Raw genomic sequence first — 22,032 nt, forward strand, 5'->3', positions numbered from 1 at the left:
ATTAAAGAGCTCTCAGTTTCTGACAAAGCTGTTATAGCATCATTTTACGTAGCGTTGCTATTTACATCAATCCCTGTCCAACAGGCCGTACACTGCACCAAGAGGCTCCTTGAGAATGACTCAAACCTTCTAAGCAGAACATCACTGTCTAATGATGTACTGCCCTCAACCTGTACTTGTCAACCAGCACCTTTACCTTTGAGGATTCCGTATACCAGCAGGAACATGGTACTGCCATGGGCGCCCCGGTTAGTTGCATAGTGGCTAACATTGCCATGGAAGAACAGATATTCCTGAACCCACCTGTACCTATTAGAACATGGTGCAGATACATTGATGACATCTTCACCGTCCTCCCATGTGGCTCTGAAACAACATTGCTAGAATATCTCAATTCACTGTCTGTGTTCATCCAGTTCACTCTGGAGTTAGAAGTAGACGGATCACTCCAATTCCTGGATGTCCTAGTAAAACGTGTGGGCCCACATCTAGAAACCTCAGTATACCATAAGCCTATGTGGTGCGGACAGTTCACAAACTTCAGATCCGGCCATGCTCCTAGTCATCTAAACAGCACTGCCCACACTCTATTCTCCAGGGCTTGGAGCCATTCCAGCACAGACGAAGCTAGGCACAATGGGATTTCTAGAGTGAGGACAGACTTGATCCAACACAGATATTAGACAAGTGCTAATTGCAAGCACAGGAGCTCACAGTTCACCCGAGACCACCAACTCAGGACAATGTACCTACCGCCTACATTCCCTACTATTCAGGCATGTCGGGCTGGATCTCAAAAATCCCCAGAGAATACCGCATAAATTGCGTGCAGTTGCCTGGTAGAAACTTACGTTCTCTAGTTTCCGATGTAAAGACCCTGGTCACCCCTCTCTTACGCAGCAGTGTAATATACCGCAGAGCCTGCAAAGACTGTGACAGCTGCTATATAGGAGAAACTTCGAGACATCTTCAAGACCGCCTTGCTGAGACCGACCAGTCCAGGCGCCTCCGTAGCCAGGTGGGAAGGAGCAGCAGTGCATAGAACACGCTTCTTGATTAGACTGGGGTTCGTGCCCATCACCACCAAATACGAAGGATGCGGAAAGGTCAGGGAATGACCACCGCATATCCTGGAGCAATATGGCCTTGGTTGCTAATGCTCCTAAAAACCAAATAACAAATTAACAAACAAACCGACCAGTCCGCAATTGCGGAACACTTCTAGTCCACCCACCACGACCTCAATCCCAAGCGGGTCTATAAAATAATTGACCACTCCCAACACTTTCGCCGCCGCCTCTGGTTAGAGTCATTCAATATATTGTGTAATTCGAGAGCCATGAACCGCTGCAAAGGCATGAGATTACACCCTTTCTTAGAGACAACCATTTTAGGTTTAGACAAGTGTTGGAGAAAAACTACACACGTCCATGCAGCAACAATAAACACCAGTTTAATGATTGAATGAACTACCTCGTGCCCTCGCACGCCTCAATGCACGCCCAACTGTGTCCGTTAGAATAATTTTATCTCTAAAGTTTCGATTTTCTGTTGAAGAAGAGACACGGTTTGGTTTTTTTTTTCGTTTTTTTTTTTTTTAGGAGCATTAGCAACTAAGGCCACATTGCTCCGGGATATGCTGTTGTCATTCCCTGACCTTTCCGAATCCTCCGTATTTGGAGGTGACGGGCTCGAACCCCGGGCTAATCAAGAAGCGTGTGCTACGCACTACTGCTTCTTCCCACCTGGCTACAGAGACGCCCAAAGAGACATGATTTGTCTCAAAAGCAACAGTATCTATTTGTAATAAAGATATCCAGTATCTATTTATATTAAAAATATTATTTTACTGGCTAAACACCTAATCATCATTTACGTATATCTTCCGATTTTCACATATCATTTAATTTTTTAATTAGTAAAGTAATAAAGGGTAAATTTGTGCTTAATATTTCTTTACTTTTATAGCCTGTGGATAATATTCCTCCTATTTTGCTAATTAGAATCGCTGTTTAATAGAATTAAAATTCAATTCACAAACGTGATCACAATGACTGGCGCTTACTACACATCTTATAGTGAACGGTACTTTACAATGGTGACTCTATCATAACGTGATTTGATTGTACAGTGAACCAGTTGTAAAACAGGGGTTCATTGTATTTTAAAATTTTTTTACATGAAACTTCGGATAATTTGGGCTATCACTTAATCAGGCAACTGTGTCCCGACGTGTCCCAAATAACCAGAATCAACTGTATTTCAGTCTCTGTTTTCTGAATAATTAATAGAATTTTTAAAATAAAAAGTAAAGATGTTTCTGAAGGGTACTGTGGGTCATAGTGAAATAGACAGTGTGGTTGAAGAACTAAAAAGAATTTCATATGTCATAATATATTCTCAATTTCTCAGGCTTGGACATTTACAGTTTAATATGAATCTGATAATCTGTTTAAGTATCTACAATATTGATTAAACCAACTGCAATGCTGAACAGTAATCATCTGAAAGAACAATTTATAACAAATTGTAATTTTCTCTTTGTATACACTTCAAAAAAAATCACGCTACTCACCTCACAACCATCACGGTAAATAGCAGATTCACTATCCGATACAAATCTTGAAGTCACATTTCCAATAAATATTTTTTCGAAATAACTTGAAGCTGCAGCCAGAACAGCTTTATGTGCAGAAAACATTGTGTGTCCTGAGAGAAGCTTAACTTCACTGTAATACTGACTGTGTAATAAGGAATTCATATGATCATCATAATGTGGTTGAGGTACTCTAATTTCTGGACATTTTGGTTTAGGAGGGCAGAAAGGAGCCTATATAATGAAATATGATTATATGTACATAAAAATACCACCTTCTCAAGTGTACGAGTATACAATTATTAAAAATTATGTCACAATTTATTAATGAATCCAAAATACAGAATGTAACAAATATTTAGACCAGTGTTTTTCAAGCTACTGTGAGTAAACGAACACTTTTGGATGGGCAAGAAATTGTCAGAACATTCCCCATGGTAAAAATTAATTAAAAATTATACATTATTTAGGCAATTTTAATGAGTCACCAAAGTAGAAATTATACAAAAAAACTTGAATCTATTTCTTACCAAAAGGAAAGTCCAATAACATTTCATATTTGTCAATATTTTGGAGCTAAATTTGGGTATCCGTCATCAAGACAAAGTTGAATGGGTATGAGGTTTCCTTCTGTGGGGGTACTCACAGAAGCTTACTGATTGAAGGTAAGGTTGAGACACATCTAAGCATGTTATTCTTTTGTCATAATGTGCTCTGTTGTGTGAACTCTGAACAACACCCCCAGGGACTCACATCTGGTGAGTATGGGCTTGGCACACCTGGATATCATTATTCTTTTCTTTCTTGGTGATTCCTTTCTACTTTTCTCTCTCTCTCTCTCTCAGGGTAACTCGGGAAATTTTTTTGGCTGGTGCAGCATAAGCCTCAGACTTCCTTACACCATATGGCTAATAATAATAATAATAATAAATAATAATAAACAAAGGTGATTGATACTTTTTGAACATTACTCATATTATTGTACACTCTGTCTCAGTACGTTAAATATGCCGAGTGTCCACAGAGTGATGCTCTTTTGTGGGTGCTTTTAAGCAACGGGAACAAAATGAAGTCTAGGGGTGACTTCACTAAGACAATTCATGGCCTTACAAGTTTTACTTGTAAGGCCATGAATTGTCTAGTGGTCAAAAAATGTTGATAAACAGTGGTGTTTGTTGGAAGCATTATCATTCAAGAGAACCAATTTCTGGTTTCCTTCACCTGAGGGTGCTGGCTAGTGATGGGCATAATTGAATGACTGTCAAAAATTATTTCAATCATTAAAGTAGTTATTATTATTATTATTAGCTACATGGTGCAAGAAAGCCTGAGGCTTATGCTGCATCAGCCAAAAAAAAAAAAAAATAAAAATTCCCGAGTTACCCTGAGAGAGAGAGAGAGAGAGAGAGAGAGAGAGAGAGAGAGAGAGAGAGAGAGAGTTTGTCTGTTTGTTATTTGGCTTTTTTAGGAGCATTAACAACTAAGGCCATATTGCTCTCGGGATATGTGGTGGTCATTTCCTTACCTTTCCGCATCCTCCGTATTTGGTGGGCATGGGCTCGAACCCCGGTCTAATCAAGAAGCGTGTGCTATGCACTGCTGCTCCTGCCCACCTGGCTACGGAGACGCCGAGAGAGAGAGAGAGAGAGAGAGAGAGAGAGAGAGAGAGAGAAGAATGATGATATCCAGCTCAGGACCCTGGGTGTGCCAATCCCATAATCACCAGATGTGAGCCACTGGGGTTTTTAATTGGGAAAAATAAAAGAAAGAAAAAGAAATGCCAGTGAACAGAATCTGAACTAATGTTATCAAAACTTAAGTTTTGCATTGCCTTAAGTCATACAACTAATTTATTATTAGCATTATTAGCCACTAGTACAAGGAAGCCTGAGGCTTATGCTGCACCAGCCAAAAAAAAAAAATTCCCCAAGTTACCCTGAGAGAGAGAGAGAGAGAGAGAGAGAGAGAGAGAGAGAGAGAGAGAGAGAGAGAGAGAGAGAGAGAGAGAGAGAGAGAGTCAGAAGTAGAAAAGAATGATGTCCAGCTCAGGACCCTGGGTTTGCCAAGTCCATACTCACCAGATGTGAGCCCCTAAGGTTCCTCATGATTTCTCTTTCTCTCTCTCACTCACATTTATCAAAAATCCATAATCGATTATTTCAATTATGAGCCATAATCAATTATTTCACTTATGAGCCATAATTGATTCTTTTATTATGAGCCATAATCAATTATTTCAATTATAAGACAATCAATCATTCAGTTATGACCTGCTGATTATGCCCATCCCTAGTGCTTGGCAAAGGACATTTGTAAGTGCTGTAGAAAACTCTTGACAATTACACTTATATGTTTTTATAAGTAACTGTCAAGAGTATAATAGTTAGTTAGTTATATGTACTAACTCTTTATGCACACTTGCTTCTGCATTGGAAGAAAGGGTTCAATAGGAATTTCACCTTTGGCTTCTCAGCATGAACCTTTTTGCAATGGAGGTGACAGAGTTCCCCTCCATTCTTGCCTCTATCACTTCACTGAATGGTCATACTTTGGTCCAACTTTTGTCTCCAGCAATAATGGAAATAATGAAGATATCATTAAGTGAAGTTCTCCAGAGTGTGAGTACAAATTGCAGACCAACTTTGTTTTCTCCTACTGTCAGTCTGTGTGGAACCAGCCTTGCAGGAAATTTTTTTTTTACAAATCCTCAATCAAAATTCAGTGACAATTGTCTTATGTTCACCTTGTCTACTAGAAAAACTATTACTCAGCAATCATGTTGAAAAATTCCCAGACTCTGGCAGTACTTTCATTCAACACGGTGAAGGTTATAACAGATGGTCTGACTCGAAATTATTTTCAACACTGTTTCTTCTGGGGCATGGTTAATTCCAGGGGACAATGACCATACAAAAACATGGAAATGTGATAAAACTTGTTCACCGTGCGTATCACACAACAGGTTAGGATCTCTGCATAACTCTTTTTGTGAGTTAAAAAAAAAATTAATGTTCATTCATTGCTCACAAATAAATAAAAGTTTCTGTTTTTACTCCTGGACAACTACACAGTTCAGAGTTCACAAGACAGAGAGAAAGCAGCACCATATTTAGCAGATCACAGGCTTGAACCCTGGTCCCTCAAAGCAGCCTTTTTTTACTTGACCACTCAGCTACGGTGGCCCTTATATACATCTGTGTAATGCCAGAAACTAACAAATGCAAGCAAGAGCAAAGACATCAATCCCAAAAGTTGCTCACTTCCATACATGCAAGCAAGGAACTATGTTCTGTTTCACGTATACATAAAGCAAAGAAGAACTAACATAAATATATTATATTACATGAAGAACTAGTATAAATATATATATACAGTACACTCCCAGTTAACTGGTACCCATGGGGATTGGTAGAGGCCGAATAACTGTAGTTTCTGGTTGCTTGAGAGTTAGTATTAAAAAAATACTTGACTATTATACTAAGCCCAATACTTAGAAAATTAAGACAAACATAAGACAAATTTTACTAAAGAAACTGAGTTTTATTATAGAAACTGCTTTCTGAATACAGTAACTTACAAAAAAACACACTCAAAACTGTTGCAGTAGGTAGAGAGTTTACTGGGCAGACATTGCATGAGGATAGTCAGGATCAGGAGGGTCTGTAGATGGTTTTGGATCTGCATCAGTAGATGTTGTGCTGCCAAACTTGCTTTCGGCATTCTTCAAAAATGAATGAATATCGCCTTGCTTTGAGGTAGTAGTAGTAGTAGTGGCATGTGATGCAAGAAAGCAAGTGTATGAGCTTATGCAGCATCAGCCAAAAAAAAAAAAAAAAAAATCACACCATTCCCTCCAAATGCCTGTCCAGTTCCTCCTTAAATTTATTCAACCTATCAACTTCCACAACGACAGATGGAAGTTTGTTCCAGAAATTAACCACCCGCTGGCTAAAGGCAAATTTCCGCACATCTATTCTACATCTGTCCTTTCTTAATTTGAATTTATGCCCCCTTAGGCTCGTAATCTGAACAAGTGGAAGGATCCCATCAGAATTCAGCGTGCTCAACCCATTCAAGGCCTTGAGCACGCTGGTCTTACGTCTCTCAGACAAAGTCAAGTTATGCATGATGTAGAGCTGCATAAGATGCTGAGAAGTGAAGAAGGGTTGGTGTTCTGCAAAAGCTATTAAAGTTTCAAATGCTGCAGTAGCTCTCTGCCAGGATACTTTTCCCACCTGATACACATAGTCATCGCTTTCTTCCTCCTTTGCAACTTTCATTTTTCCATGATTCACAACAGCTTCTATTATGTCTTAAGTATTCAGTGTATGAGTTACTGGTATATCTTCATCCACAACAAGCCAGTCGTCGACTTCATCTTGAGACAAATTCATTTTGTCAACTAACTCACAGATTTCATCATAAACAGTGCTATTGACAGCTGTACTATTGCCTGGAAACTCCTCAAATTCAACGGAAGAGGACTTCTCAAATATCACAGCTGGCCACAACTTTCTCCAACATTTCCGTAATGTTTCATTTCTCAGAGAGTCCCACGCACAACTGATAGTGTAGATAGCATCTTTGAGGTTATATTTCTTCTGAAAATCCAGAATTGTCCCGTCAAAATTAGTCATTTTCCGCACGAAGTCGCACTTTAAAACATTTTTATGTTTTGCATCACCTCCTGATCCATTGGTTGAATCAGACTTATGACGTTAGCTAGAAGATATCACACGAAAATGTTGCCATTAACTAGCTCTTCTTTTCCTACCAGACTAGTTAGATGGGTAAAGTGCCTGCCTGGCAACCCAAAGGTCGCGGTTCGAATCCCGCCTCAGGCTTGGATCAGAGTACTGCAAAAACCTTTGGAGGTGCATTATGGCCACAGAAGCCGATGCACCAACAATTAACAAATAAAAAAAAAAACTAGCTCCTCAGCAGGAGGATGTGCGCGACAGTTATCCAAGAGCAACAAAACTTTACTATTCTCTGGTAATCCTTTCTTTTGTAAATTTTCTTTAACACTAAGGACAAATGAAAAAATGAATAATGAAACCACTTGGTAAAGATTTGTCCATCGAACTGTTACTCTGTGCATGATAATGTACAGGAAGGTTACTTACGCCTTTAAAGCACCTTGGTTTATCAAATTTGCCGACCACACACACAGCTTCTTTACCTTATGATGTCCTGATGCATTTGCACAAACGAGCACAGTTACACACTCTTTATTTTGCTTAAACCCATGAGCTACCTTCTCATTACCACCAGACAAAGTAGAATTAGGCAGACACTTCCACATTAGTCCTGTCTCATCTGCATTATAAATCTGTTCTGGGGTCAAGTCATTTTTTCCTACTATTTCACTAAACATCTCAAAATGAAGCTGATGCCTGAAAATCAGCCGATTTCTACTCCCCTAGCAAATCCAGCTTACAGATGCCGTGACGAACCTTGAATCGAGTAAGCCAGCCATTTGAAAATGAACACTTACCTTCAATTTTCATTTTCTCATGAAATTCTTTCGCTTTTTCTTGCAACATGGGTCCAGAAATGCAACCACCCTCGGATCTTTTCAGCAAAAACCACACATACAGGGCCTGGTCAAGCACTTCCATTCTCAGTGTATGAAGAGTATGATGCATGCTTCTCTACACTATTGTCACTCTCCGACTTGGCATAAAACTCCTTTATTTTCTGAGACTGAGCCTTAATGTCATAGATCGTTGTCAAGCCAACATTAAATTCTTCTGCGAGCACTGCACGGCTTTCATCTTTCTCAAGCCTCTTGCATATTTCCATCTTTTGCTTGAGGGTAAGCACTACACGTTTATGCTTACTTGCTACCTGTTTCGGCATACTAGGGGTTGAAAGAGAACACAGAATTTGAATAACAATAAATCAACCAGTATATTTACACAGCGAATTGTCGGGAGTGAGAGACAAACATGATGAGGGACGCACGTGCATGTACTCACAGTGCAAAGCAGCGTGCAAAGTTTGAATCATTTTATCTAGAAATTAATATGTATCATTTTAATTTTTCAACTACCTAATATTTCCAAAATTTTTTGCTGGTTGCTTGAATTCTGGTTAACGGAGAGTCTACTGTATATAATACTTTTAAGAAAATAAGTAAGAGTAGGGGGTGCAACGTAATTGTAACAAAAAGGAAGAAAACATTAATTATGGATCAGGGACACTGCATAAGCAGATGTACCCTACAGCCATAATGTATATATATTTTATGGTATGAAGAAAGTGTGAAGAAAATATTTTGTTTAATCCTATTGAATCTACAGTATATACTACGGTATTCACTTCTCATGTACAGGGTGATTCACTACCAGGAGGTGTAGGGGGCACAAAGACGAATCGGAATCACATAGCATTGCAGGGTCCGAAATACCTTCATCATGCGGTAGAGGACATTGAACGAGAGGTCATGTGAACAGTGATTTGCAAACCGTTTCTGTTGAAGAAACCAAGTAGCAAAAGTCCTCCAGAGTGGATAACCGCAGGCTCCAATGATTGGACGCGTTGCGGATGGTATGAACTCATTTGGTTTGTTGACAGTATCCTCAATACACTGGATTGGGAAATACCCAATCGTTGGCCTATCGCTCGAGTACTCGTACTCGGATTGCCTTCTGCAAGACGTAGGACATTCTCTTCATTGTCTGGAGTCCTCGTCGTTCGCTGTCGATTCATGGTACCTCTCGTGAAACAACCAGTCTCACGTAACCTTCTGTGCACACGTGCGAAAATCGTATGATGATGAGGAGCATGCCTGTGCGGGAAATGTTCCTGGTACAAGCGCAGAGCGGCGCGCCTGTTACAGTCCGCAGCTCCATACGTGAGGTGCGTGTCGACCAGTTCAACGTTTGAATACTCGTCCATCCTACTGCCTCGGGAAACCAGTTCGCAAATGCTGACTTCCAGTGGGATTGCTGTTCATGCGACCTCCCGTTCAAAGTCCTCTACTGCATGACGAAGGCATTTTGGACCCTGCAATGCTATGTGATTCCGATTCGTCTTTGTGCCCCCTACACTTCCTGCAAATTTGTTGCACTGGTAGTGAATCACCCTATATATATTGAATCTACAATACTGTAGATTCGATAGGATTAAACAAAATATCTTCTTCATACCATAAAATATAAATATATACACTGAGTGATCACTGAATTATGACACGCCTATGAAAACTGAATGCGACCCGTTGACCTCGTGAGGTAGCACAACAGAGCGGAATTAGTCGACCTACATAGCATAGATAAGGTGTCAGTGGTTCAGTAGATAGTAAAATTCCGAGTGTGATGAGTAAAAGGAAGGATTTATCAGACTTTGATAAAGGACAAATTGTGGGTGCTCGACAACCTGATGCCTCAATTGCCCAAACGGCTGAACTGGTGGGGTATTTGAGAGCCACCGTAGTTAAAGTGTACCAGGACTGGCATCAAAATGGTAAAACAACGACCTGACAGAAAAACTGCAAAAGCCGGTCAGCAAAAGAGTGATGTTAGAGGCAAGTGCCAGGTGTGACAACTCATACAGGCGAACAGGTGCAGCACTGTTAAAGAGCTGACTACCCAATACAACATGGGCCAACCCGGAACAATATCTGGCATGACCATGTGTTGCATGCTCACACATATGGACTACACCAGCAGACAATCCTTACGGCATCCTCTCCTAACCAAGGTTCATTGGTTTTACACCAATGAACGCCTGGTGAAAAGAGCATGCAAGTTGGATATTAGAAGACTGGAAGAAGGTGTGCTGGTCGGATGAGTCACATTATTTACTTCACACTGTGGATGGTCATGTAAGGATTTGGCATCAACAACATGAGGCTCTTGATCCATCATACATGGTATCAAAAATACAGGCCGGTGGCGGCGGTTGTATGGTGTGGGGCATGTTTCGCTGGCAGGAACTTGGGCCCCTGGTGCATGTGGAACAACATATCAGTGGTCTCCACTATCATCAACTGCTTTCTGACTGTGTACACCCAGCTATGTTACACATTTTCCCGAATGGCGATGGTCTCTTCCAATATGACAATGCGCCGAACCATCGGGCATTTGTTGTGCAGGAATGGTTTGAGGAACACAATTCTGACTTCCAGCATATCGATTGGCCTCCGAACTCCCCCCGATATCAATCCCATTGAGCACTTGTGCAACACTATGGAAAGGCATATCAGGCATCTGGATACACCAATCACCTCCATACCTGCATTGCTGACTGCGTTACACACAGCTTGGTTGGCCATACCTCCCGAACGCATGTCGGATAGCTACTGTACTGAGGGCAAAAGGAGGACCTACGGGTCATTAGGTAGGTGATCATAATTCAGTGATCACTCAGTGTATGTATGTATGTATATATATATATATATATATAGTGGATATGACACATAGTTAACAGTTATAAACGTAAGATAATTAATTATAATGGTGATACAATCAGTGAAAACCTAAACAAGAACCTAACAAGGGAGAGAAGAGCTGATTAATGCCATCAATGTCTAGATAAAACATTACATCAGTCTTAATATCTATGAACATAGTGTGAATATATATATATATATATATATATAAATCAGCCCAGGATTTTTTTTTTTTTGCAAAATTAATACAGTATTAGTAATGGCATTAGTAAAGACAAATGATATTTCCTTGCATCATTTGCCACTAATATAGCTTCTTTCAAAGCCAAAAAAAAAAAAAACTAATGCTCATCATCTGTCCATCTCTTCTAATAATTTGTCTAATCCTTCCTTAAATTTATAAAATTTATTCAGACTATTAAATCTCCACAAAACTATCAAATCTCAGATGTTGGCAAGATGGAGACATATCTGGTGTCTCCATTATGTCATCATATGACTGACTGAAAGACATCTGCCTAACTCTCTGGCTGAAAGCAAATTTTCACATATCTATCCTGCTGCCATCCTTTTCAATTTTAATTTATATCTCCATGTGTGTGTGTGTGTGTCATCTGAAAGAGAATAAGGATACCATCAGCATTTAGTTTATTCAATAAATTTAACATTTAAAAAACTTTGTTTGTGTCTCCTCATCAATATCTAGTATCCAGAACTAAAGTCATTCTTGATGTGAAACACTATTTCACACCCCTCACTAATCTTGTTGCTCTTCCCTGTACCCACCTGAACAGATCAGTATCCTTCTTTAAAATGAATCTTCTAAATCTGTATTTAGTACTCAAGGTGGAGCATAACCATTGCCTTATACAACAAGATAATCACCTTCTAGTCTTGCTAACAAAACTCCTGTACATTACTGACAGAACTGCTGACGAACTGTCCTACAGTATCTACACTGCTCGGAGAACCTTACGTTGGAATGTACAATTATCCCTAGACTTTTGTTCCACTCCTCTACTCTGAATGTAGTATGACCCAATTCATACATTATTCTGGGATTACTGCTACCTAAATATAGAATTTTGCATATATTGATGTTAAACCTCAGTTTATACTTCTCAGCCCATCTGCCAAATTTCTCTTTATTTTGTTGCAGTAGCATACCCTGATTCCTATCATTAACTACCCTGTCAACCTTTGTATTATCAGCACACTTACATATTATACTTCATATGCCTCCATTGATATTGTTAATAAATACTGAAAATTAAGGGGCATGGCACTGACCTCTGAGGGCCCCCACTCATAACATTAGTCAAGAAAAGTGTGTCCATAACACTACTCAAAGCTTCAGGAAAAATAGAATTATTTTTTACATCCAGTTCTTCTGTGAATATGTCACAGCAAATCAGTCTGGTAAGACAAGATCTCATCTTAACAAATACAAGTTTTGATTGATATATAAATGCATTCCTGTCAAGATGATCCTGCACTACTTCTTTAGCCAGAAACTCTATTATTTTTCCTGGAACAGAAGTTAAGAAAGGGAACCAAAGGGAAAGCAAATCCATTATTTTTCCTGGAACAGAAGAAAGGAAATCAAAGGCACAGTCAGCAATTACAGACCTGTAATTGCTGACTGTACCCTTTGATTCCCTTTTTGTGAATAAGGCACACATATGCATGTCTCCGATCTGTAGAAAGCTCCCCCGAACCCAAGAATGCTCTCATAATTATGACCAAAGGTTGACTTACCTCGTTTGCTAATTCTTTTAATAATTGGATAGGCTATGCCAGTGCAAGATACCATATTCATTTTTAGCTGCAATTTCTCTTCTACTTTTCACTCAGTTATCAGAAAATCACTTAGCTCCCAGTTATAATTTTGCATACTTCTGGTTATTTGCATTCCTAAAAATTCCTCATACATGAATGTAGTGTGGCTGCCTCATTATAGGAGACTTGAATTTAAAATTGTGGACTGCAATATGCCATAGAAAAAGAGAATTTTTAGCCATCCATATGATTATTATTTATCCCATGTCAGAGAAAGTACAAGAGGGGGTCTATAATATACTTTACTTTACTTGTTTCTCACCAAGGGTGCAGCAGGCACCAACAGCAGATAGTGACACAATGTCATAAAATGGGTAGTATCCAAAGAGATTTCTGTGATGAAAGCAAAAAGGGAGGGGTGTGGTTGTTTCAAGAGGGGGGAAAATAATGGATTGCGATATTTCTTGGGCTCTATTAACCGGAGAAACAATTATATGCTGTTGAATAAGAGTTCATTATGAGTACAGGTAACCCTCGTATAACACGGTAGATAGGAGCCTAGAAAATCTTGTGTAGTGTGAAACCATGTTATACGGGACTAAGAACACCAATGAAAAAGGGGGGGGGTTACATTCCAAATGCTAACAAAAATGCACCATTTCTATAACTATCGGAAACTTAATTTTTATTAAAAACAGTAATAACAAACTTTTTACAAACTTTGATATATATGTCAGATAATATACGTTAATTTAATTTTCTTTCTCTTCATCGCTGCTAAGCACAATCAAACAAGAATGTTTTCTCTGTTACAGAATATCTTCCCTTCTGAACCTTCTTCTGCAGCATCTAGATTTCATGTATCTTCTGCTCTCTTTAAAAAATCAGTAATCTGGGTTTGTTGGCTTTTGCTTAATAGATCTTTGCAAATTTTTATGTTTAAGCTTTTTTATTTGCTTTCCAGTATACCTGTAAAGTGTTTTTTTTTTTACATCTTTCATTGCACGAGGAGTAGGGGATCTATAAACTAGCATAGGTTTTATCATGTAATCTCCTGATGCCTTACTGCACATAAGTAATGTTACATGATCTTTTGATGCCTTAAAACCTGTAGAAAAACATTCTGTTTGGCATTTATGTCCACCAAAGACCTGTCTGATCAGCATTGAAAACTTGATGTGGTGTATATCTGTGCTCTTCAATAATTTTTTGAAATTCCTTTGCATACTTCTTGGCAGCGTCATTACCAGCCGATGCACTTTCCCCTTGAATTCTTATGTTATGTGACGAGAAGAGGTTTTTAAATCGCTAAACTCAAATTTTACTGGCAACAAACTCCAGGATAACAGAAGATTCTCCATTTTCTTTTATAAATTGTTATAAATTTTTAGTGCCTTTTGTTAAATTACATTGCCGTCTAATGGGATCCATTTTTCTGAGCACTTTTTCCATTTTCTCAATTATTGATGCTCAGGGACAAGTTGTTATAATTTGTGGAAATGAAAAATCCTGCAAGATCTTCATTTATCTTTATGGTCTGGATTGTTGCTTCATTTAAATTTAAACTTTTTGCAATATATGATCCCTTCTCTTTTTTTAAGAAAACATCCAAATGTCCAAATTTTAAGAAAACATCCTTTTTTTTAAGAAGACGATCCAAACTTTGTATCTTTGATTCTAGAGAAATAAAGTTTCTTTTGAGCAGAACTCTCCTTACTTTCCTTAGTCATGATTTAGCGCTGTAATTTAATTCACAACAAATAAATTATTCTAATATGGTTCTTAAGAGCAAAGTTTAGTAATACATACCAGGAACAATTATAAACTATCAAATAAAAGCCAAAATAACCTTACAAAAACCTTAAAAGTCACAAATTGCACGTTTCAAAGTCATAATTTTTTATGGTCTCAAATAAACATGAGTTCAATAGCACAGAACCTAACATGGGGATTTTCCAATAATTTTTTTGCATAATGACTAGCGAGTCAACAACAGGGTTCACAAAAAAGAATGAAAATGTTGTAAAATTACATCCAAGATAATAGCAAGGTTTACCCTGCACAAAAGCTCAAAAATACCATGTTATACGAGATTTGCCGCAGTTCTCTAACTGTGTTAGAGCAAAACCATGCTATATAAGTACCTTGTCATACAAGGATTACTGCAATTTATCGATGATGTTAAAGCGAAACTGTGTTGTAATAGTACCATGTTATAGAAAGGTTGCCTGTATTGAAGGGATTTATCCTGGAAACTACAAATGTATTTTTTCCAGTGAAGAGGTTGCACAAAAGAAAGATGCACAAGTGGGTGATAAGTGAAGTGAAGGATTTAATTGAACAAAATTGATACTCAGAGACTATCATGAAATACTGATTAGTATATACGTGTATAAGTAACAAAACAACCCGTGAAGTAAGATAGGCAAAATTGTGGTCAGATTTTATTACTTGTTCTTCAAGAACTCATAAAATCTGACTGTAATCGCCGTTTGAAAATTTCTGCAGCAGCTGAAAATCCTCACACTTTGAATTTTCACATTTGATTCTCAAAGAACAAGTAATAAAATCAATGTTATTTACCTCTACCCTGGTAATCACTTTCACTGACCACCCCTCCATATGATCCAGAACGTTAAGAATGTGTACTCCTAACTAGTAGGAATGTGTTAATTACAAACTTCAGTTGACTATCTCTTTGAGAGTGTCAGCAAAAGAATAATCTCATAATGAATGAAGAAAGTAATTTTGCATTGGCAGGTGAAACTATATAAAGGGGATACAAAAATTTTGAGACACAACAGATAAACAGAGCTTATGAAGTTCACCTTCAAACAGTGTTATTGATTACTGGAATCAGTTCCCTTGCAAGGTAGTTGGAAGTAGTGAGTCCAGCAAAGTTCAAGGCAGAATTGTATAGTTATTTTGATAGTTAAATTGTGATCAACTCAGATAATATTACTTAATATTACCTTAGTTTTTTTTTTTTTTTTTTTTTTTGGCTATGCAGATGTATGAGGATGAGTTCAAATTTTTGTTAAAATTAGCAAGTCACATTCTCTGTGCATCAGCCAGTAAAAGAAATTTTAGGGCAGAAGAGCTTCTAGTGCAGGAGCTTCAACAAGTTTAAGAAATGAAAGTATAAATCCCATTCTGTTCCTGCACCCTAATATGCAGTAAAACCTATGAAAAAGAAAGCGTCTTGCATCATGTTTAATTTAGATTGGATTAGAATAACTGTTCTTTCAAAAGGGATTTTTTATCATTTCCTTATCTTAGTGTTTCTTATGATAACAGCATTAATGTTTAAAATTAATGTTTAAAAGCATTAATAAAAATTATATATTTTCACAAATGTTAGTTATTAACTTTCACACCACTTAATATTACAAAATAATTTATGCCTTTTTATAAAAAAATTACCCATGAAAAAAAAGATATTGTAAATCTCATAATTTGGAAAATATTATACCTTTTTGTCTTTATAAGACATTCCAGTTATTTAAAATGCTTCTGTTTCTTAGTTCATAATTCAAACTGTGTAACTATGAAACTGCTAGAATTTGTTTGAAATAGCACTATAGGGTACCTCCAAAAAAAAGTATTGCAACACCCATTTTCATAGCCCATTAGACCTTCCTAGACAACATGTGACTTGGACTGGTATATAAGGAAGGCTGAGCTGACTGATTTTGTGAGGGGGTTTATTGTCAGATGTCACATTATGGCTTGTACAATTGTTGAATACAATTGCACAATCAGCCTACACCATCCAAATTTGACCACTGGCCATGTTATGAAATGGAAGTTTGTCAATACCACCACCATCCAGCAATGCACAGGAGGACTACAAAAGCTCACTCCACACAACCAAATGATACTTGGAAGAGTGGTATGACAATTTCTCAGACACCCCTGCAAAACATCAAACCATGAATTAATTATATCAACAGGGCTGAGTGATATTAACAAAGAGATCAGTATCCTCTCACCTCAAGTTAAAAAATTAAAGACAAAGGTAAAGAAAGCCAACACGAGAACCACGGAAAACTTCAGTAAACTTACTGGGCAAACTTGTTTCCCACTGCCGCAGTTTCTCCCTGCATTCTTGGTAAACAGATGGTGCATGTTATCGGTAGTGGCAGTAGAAGTCAATTAGTTTTTTTATTATTATTAAAAGCATATTATCGAGTTCATGAGTGGCTGAAATTTACTTATGGATACACCCTACAGACTGCCTCAAGTCTTAGGGTGTTTATACCCCCTTCCCACTGTTTTAAAATAGAAAAACAACTTCTACAGACGGTGCGTGTTACTGGCAGTGGCAGCAGAAGAAGTTGTTTTCCTGTCATGTTAAAACAGCGGGAAGGGGTGTATAAACAACCCTAAGACTGAGGCAGCCTGGAAGGTGTACCCATAAGTAAATTTCAGCCCGCTCATGAACTCCAACAATTTCCATTTAATAATGAGAAAAAACTAATCAATACATCATTATTGACTCCTACTGCCACTACTGATAACACACACCATCTGTTTATGGAGAATGCAGGGAGAAACTGTGGTAGCGGGAAACGAGTTTGTCCAGTAAGTTTACTGAAATTTCCCGTGGTTCTTTGTTGGTTTCTTCACCTTAGCCAAATTAAAAATTTAAAACAACTTAAAGACATTAAGATTTTGAAGCAGTTAGGAAAGTAATTCCTCACAAGTAGGTAGAGGAAACTTAACCTACAAAAATGATAGTGTTAATCATCATGTTAATATTTCCAATAAGCTAGGCTACAAATTCAATCAAGAATATGTGGCCCAAATTATTGGAGCAGGGTGATGCATACACAATGTTAAAGCAACATAGCCCAGAGTGGCATTTCATTAAAACTGCTTTGAAGTAAGGAAACTGGGAACACAAGATTTTGAAGATTACAAAATACAGTACACTACCCATACCACCCCTCTTTTAGCAGTTTCATTATTAACATAGCAATGATATCTTATTACCAAGTATAATTAATTTGGAAAAAATGATCACACCAGGTCTAACTAAGACAGCATATGTGGTACCTGAATTTCAATCTCTGAAAGTTTACTGTTGAGAATTCTTATATTCTGACTGGAGAAATGTAGCTGAAAGAAACTGCCAAATCATTCTTGATGTTAGAGACTGATATAACCATACAAATTGGTAGAGATATTTTATTCATCAGTGAAGAGGCTGTCACACAAACTGCTCCAATATCAGAATTTCTTCTTTTTCCTCTATAACTATACATCTTATTTGCAACAAAGTATATAATATGGTTGACTACAATGGCAGAAATTGAAGAAAGTCATTTGCTGGCACCACAGTAAGCATAAAAAAACAAAAAAGAAAGAAAATCTTTAAACAGCATAATTGTTACAAGAAAGCAGAGAAAAGAAATCAGAGTTGAACAGTAACATTAGTTATTGACTGGGTATGTTAAACAAAGAATAACATGAAGCCTCTCCATGGTTATCCTCAAATTTGATTCCACATTCACCCAAATTTCTATATTTACAATTCACACATAATAGTATTGAGAAAGCTATTTTACATATAAAAGTTGTAAGAAATGGCATTAATATACTAACAGGGATGCAAGAAAAGCTAACAGTAACGTACAGGAAAAGCTTTGATCATTTTATTCTGGAAAATATAAATACAATATTAACACTTACTTATCCATATCAATGTGAAGGTACTGTTATCTGGCTGATACAAGTGAAAAGGAATGAGTGAAAGCTGACTTAAAAAGATACCTCAGTAGCATCATGGAAAACTTTCCAAATGTTTGACAATATCAAGCAAATGATTTCTCTCACATAATTGGAAAGTGATATGGCTCTGTCATTGGCTGCTACTAATCATAAATGATGGTTCCTGTCAATCAGATTGGACATCAAATATATTTTTCAGTCTGAAAAACAATGAAAAGATAACAGAATTTTTTTTTTTTTTTCCCTCAACCACATGAAATCCGAATGCAGTCTATTTAACTGCTATTAAAACTGCAAATTAGAAATAAAAAGTTACTTATCCCCATTTAACACTTTAGTGCACCTAACATATTTAACATTTCCTTAACATAAAGTAACAAAACTATTGTATACAGTTCAGTTAGGTAAATTTACAAAGTATTAAATGGGGACATGACAAAGTTTTTATTTGTAATTTGATTGCTCGTAGGCATAATGTAGAGTTTAGACTGGAAGCAGATGTCAGTTAGAATTACAATCAAACCAATGAGAAACAAAAATCATACATTGTGATTGTATGATGTTTCTTATGCCAATCATATAAAAGATATAGAAAAGTTTTCCATAATGCTACTGAGGTACACCTAGGTCATCTTTACCACAAATATTTGGTTCTGTGCTACAAATCTGGTTTTACATTCATCATATATTTAGATTTCGAGAATGCTTTTTTGTATAAATAAATTCTAAAAACAGCAGTAAAATCCTAACCATGATAAATATATGCTGTCAGCTCATTAGGCAATATATTACTCATACATACAGCAGGGAAGAATATGCTTCATTTTCTTAACAGCATAACCCCAGGAGGGGTTGTGCTGTTATAGTTAAGAATTTTTCTCAGCCTGGTTTGTGCTTGTTAACAGGAGAGACTGCTTCTACAGGGATGGGATACCATTAAATAGAAAGGGTGCAAGAATATTTGCTAATGCTACCGAGGCAGAGTTAGGTGGGTCAGAAAACTGCTAGCTTGGGGGGGATACACGGACTAATAGATTAACAGTAGCCCCTGGCAGAGATAAAAGTGATTCTTCACTACTTCTATTGAAATGCAATTGAGCAGCAGCCTGGTAAGCAAGGCAATGGGAATTTCCAGGACTGCTGGAATTCATAATGGAACAAGTAAATAGATGGGCTGTGTTAAGGTAACTAAGAGAAGAAACAGGTGCATGTACAACAATGCTAGGAGTATAGTTAATAAATTTGATGAGCTTGAAGTGCTTGTCAAGACATCAAAGGCAGATATTGTTGGGATATCAGAGATATGGTGTGACACAGACATAAGCAGCGCAGAACTGGAATTTGGGGAGTACAACGTGTACAGAAAGGATAGACAGGACAAAAAGAGAGGAGAGGTTATGCTGTTAGTTAAGAAACAAACAAAAATCTAAGGAAGTGCATCCAATTGAGATGGGTGGACAATGCCATATTGAGTCTGTTTAGTGTGACATAAGCACTGGGAAAGGAAAAATAAGAATAGGTGTGTGTTATAGGCCTAATGAATCTGATGAGTATAATGAGCAATTGTGCAAAGAAATAGAGTGTGCTAGCAAATTAGAGTGTCTTATAATGGGGGATTTTAATTTCCCGGATATTGATTGGAATTTGTGGGTTGGTCACTCACACACTAGCAAGGCTTTTGTGGATTTATTGGATGATTGTTTTCTACAGCAGCATGTTCAGGAGGCAACTAGAGGGAGTAATACTCTTCTTCATGCATCAATAATCTGCAGATAAAGGAACCACTAGATGGCAGTGATCACAGTGTGCTGAAGTGAGATTTACTCAAAGGGGTAACTACCGTCAAGGATAAAAGGAAGGGTTTTTGCTTTCGTAAAGGTGACTACGGTGGTCTGAGACAGTATTTAAATTCTATATGGTGGGATCAACTAATGATGTTACCAACAGCAAATTCAAACTGGGAAGCATTCAAAGAATTAATCTTGGAAGCTACTAGGCTTTTCATACCAACAAAGAAATACTGTTCAAGATTTAGGCCTAAATGGATGTCAGTTGAACTAATTAGACATGTGACAGAGAAGAAAAATGCATGGGATACATATAAATTAACATATGACACAGAAGCCTATGATAGATACAAGTTGATCTGTAACCAAGTTACAAAGGAGGTTAGGCAGGTGAAAGAAGATTACGAAAAATCTTTGGCAAGGGATGCAAAGAAAAACAGCAGAGAGTTCTTTACTTATGTAAAATCTAGAAGGAAGCAGATGAATCAGATGGGTTCATGTAATATTGATGGTTCAACTGTTGATGATCCTGCTCATGTAGCTAACAAACTAAATGTATATTTTGCATCTACATTCACACATGAGGAGTTATTCAGGGAGGGGAATGCCAGAGGTGTATTCAACTCTGGCAGTAAGCTTGATAATCTTGTAATAACTGAGAGTAAAGTGGAGGAGAAATTGTTGAAGATAAACATAAACAAATTTTTTTTTTTTTTTTGATTTGGTAGTTGTTGGCGCATCGGCTTCTGTGGCCATATTTCACCTCCCAAGGTTTTTGCAGTACTTTGATCCAAGCCCGAGGCGGGAATCGAACCCGCGACCTTTGGGTTGCCGGGCAGGTACTTTACCCACTCGGCTAGCCCGGTCGGCCATAAACAAATGTGACCCAAATTCACAAAGGAGGATCAAAGGGGGACACGGGTAATTACAGATCTGTTATTTTAACTTCTGTTCCAGGGAAAATAATAGTCACTGGTTAACGAAGCACTGTGTGATCATCTAGACAACACTGCTGTTACAGACACAGCATGGATTTGTTAAAGGTAAGTCTTGTCTGACAAATTTCATTGGACACTATGATGTGGTCAGAAAGGAACTGGATGAAAAAATAATTTTGATATCATATACTTCGATTTTAGGAAAGCTTTTGATACTGTTGCACATAGAAGACTCCTGTACAAATTGGAACAGTATGGTATTAAGGGCAAGTTGCTGCAATTGATAAAAGGATGGTTGAGTGGGAGAAGACAGAGAGTGTTAATTAATGGACACTGCTCGTCGTGGACTAATGTTATTAGTGGAATCTCCCAGGGTTCGGTGTTGGACCCAGTGTTGTTTTCTATATTTATTAATGATATTAATGAAGGTATAACAGAGGTAATGTCCAAGTTTGCAGACGATATGAAGGTTGGAAGGGTTGTTAATGACAGTAATGATAGTATACTACTGCAACGGTATCTAGGAAAGTTGAGCAGATGGGCTGAGATGTGGCAACTGATGTTTAACACTGACAAATATAAAGTACTGCATATGGATAGCAGTAACCCCAGAGTAATGTACCAACTGTGTGGTACTACACTCAGGTTAGCGGAGAATGAAAAGGACCTGGGAGTAATTGTGCAGTCAGATATGAAGTTTTTTCAGCAGTGCAAATTGGCTGCAAGAGTAACTCATGGTGTTACTCTTGCAGTGATATACAGGAATTTTGCTAGCAGAGATAAGGTGATTGTCCCCTTGTA

At 37.7% G+C, this 22,032-nt stretch overlaps 1 protein-coding gene across 1 annotated transcript in view; it reads right to left on the reverse strand.

The window, feature by feature from the left end:
• The window catches only part of LOC150078388 (rho-related BTB domain-containing protein 1-like), a 384,612-nt gene that overhangs the window by 177,379 nt on the left and 185,201 nt on the right, over positions 1–22,032 (reverse strand). The window contains exon 8 of the mRNA XM_090385409.1: positions 2,576–2,830. Coding sequence (XP_090241535.1) covers positions 2,576–2,830 — 255 coding nt within the window. The remainder of the gene's footprint in view (positions 1–2,575; positions 2,831–22,032) is intronic.

This window comes from Mastigoproctus giganteus, chromosome 11, assembly GCF_048544385.1.
Source record: "Mastigoproctus giganteus isolate SK-2022 chromosome 11, ASM4854438v1, whole genome shotgun sequence".
Lineage (NCBI taxonomy): Eukaryota > Metazoa > Arthropoda > Arachnida > Uropygi > Thelyphonidae > Mastigoproctus > Mastigoproctus giganteus.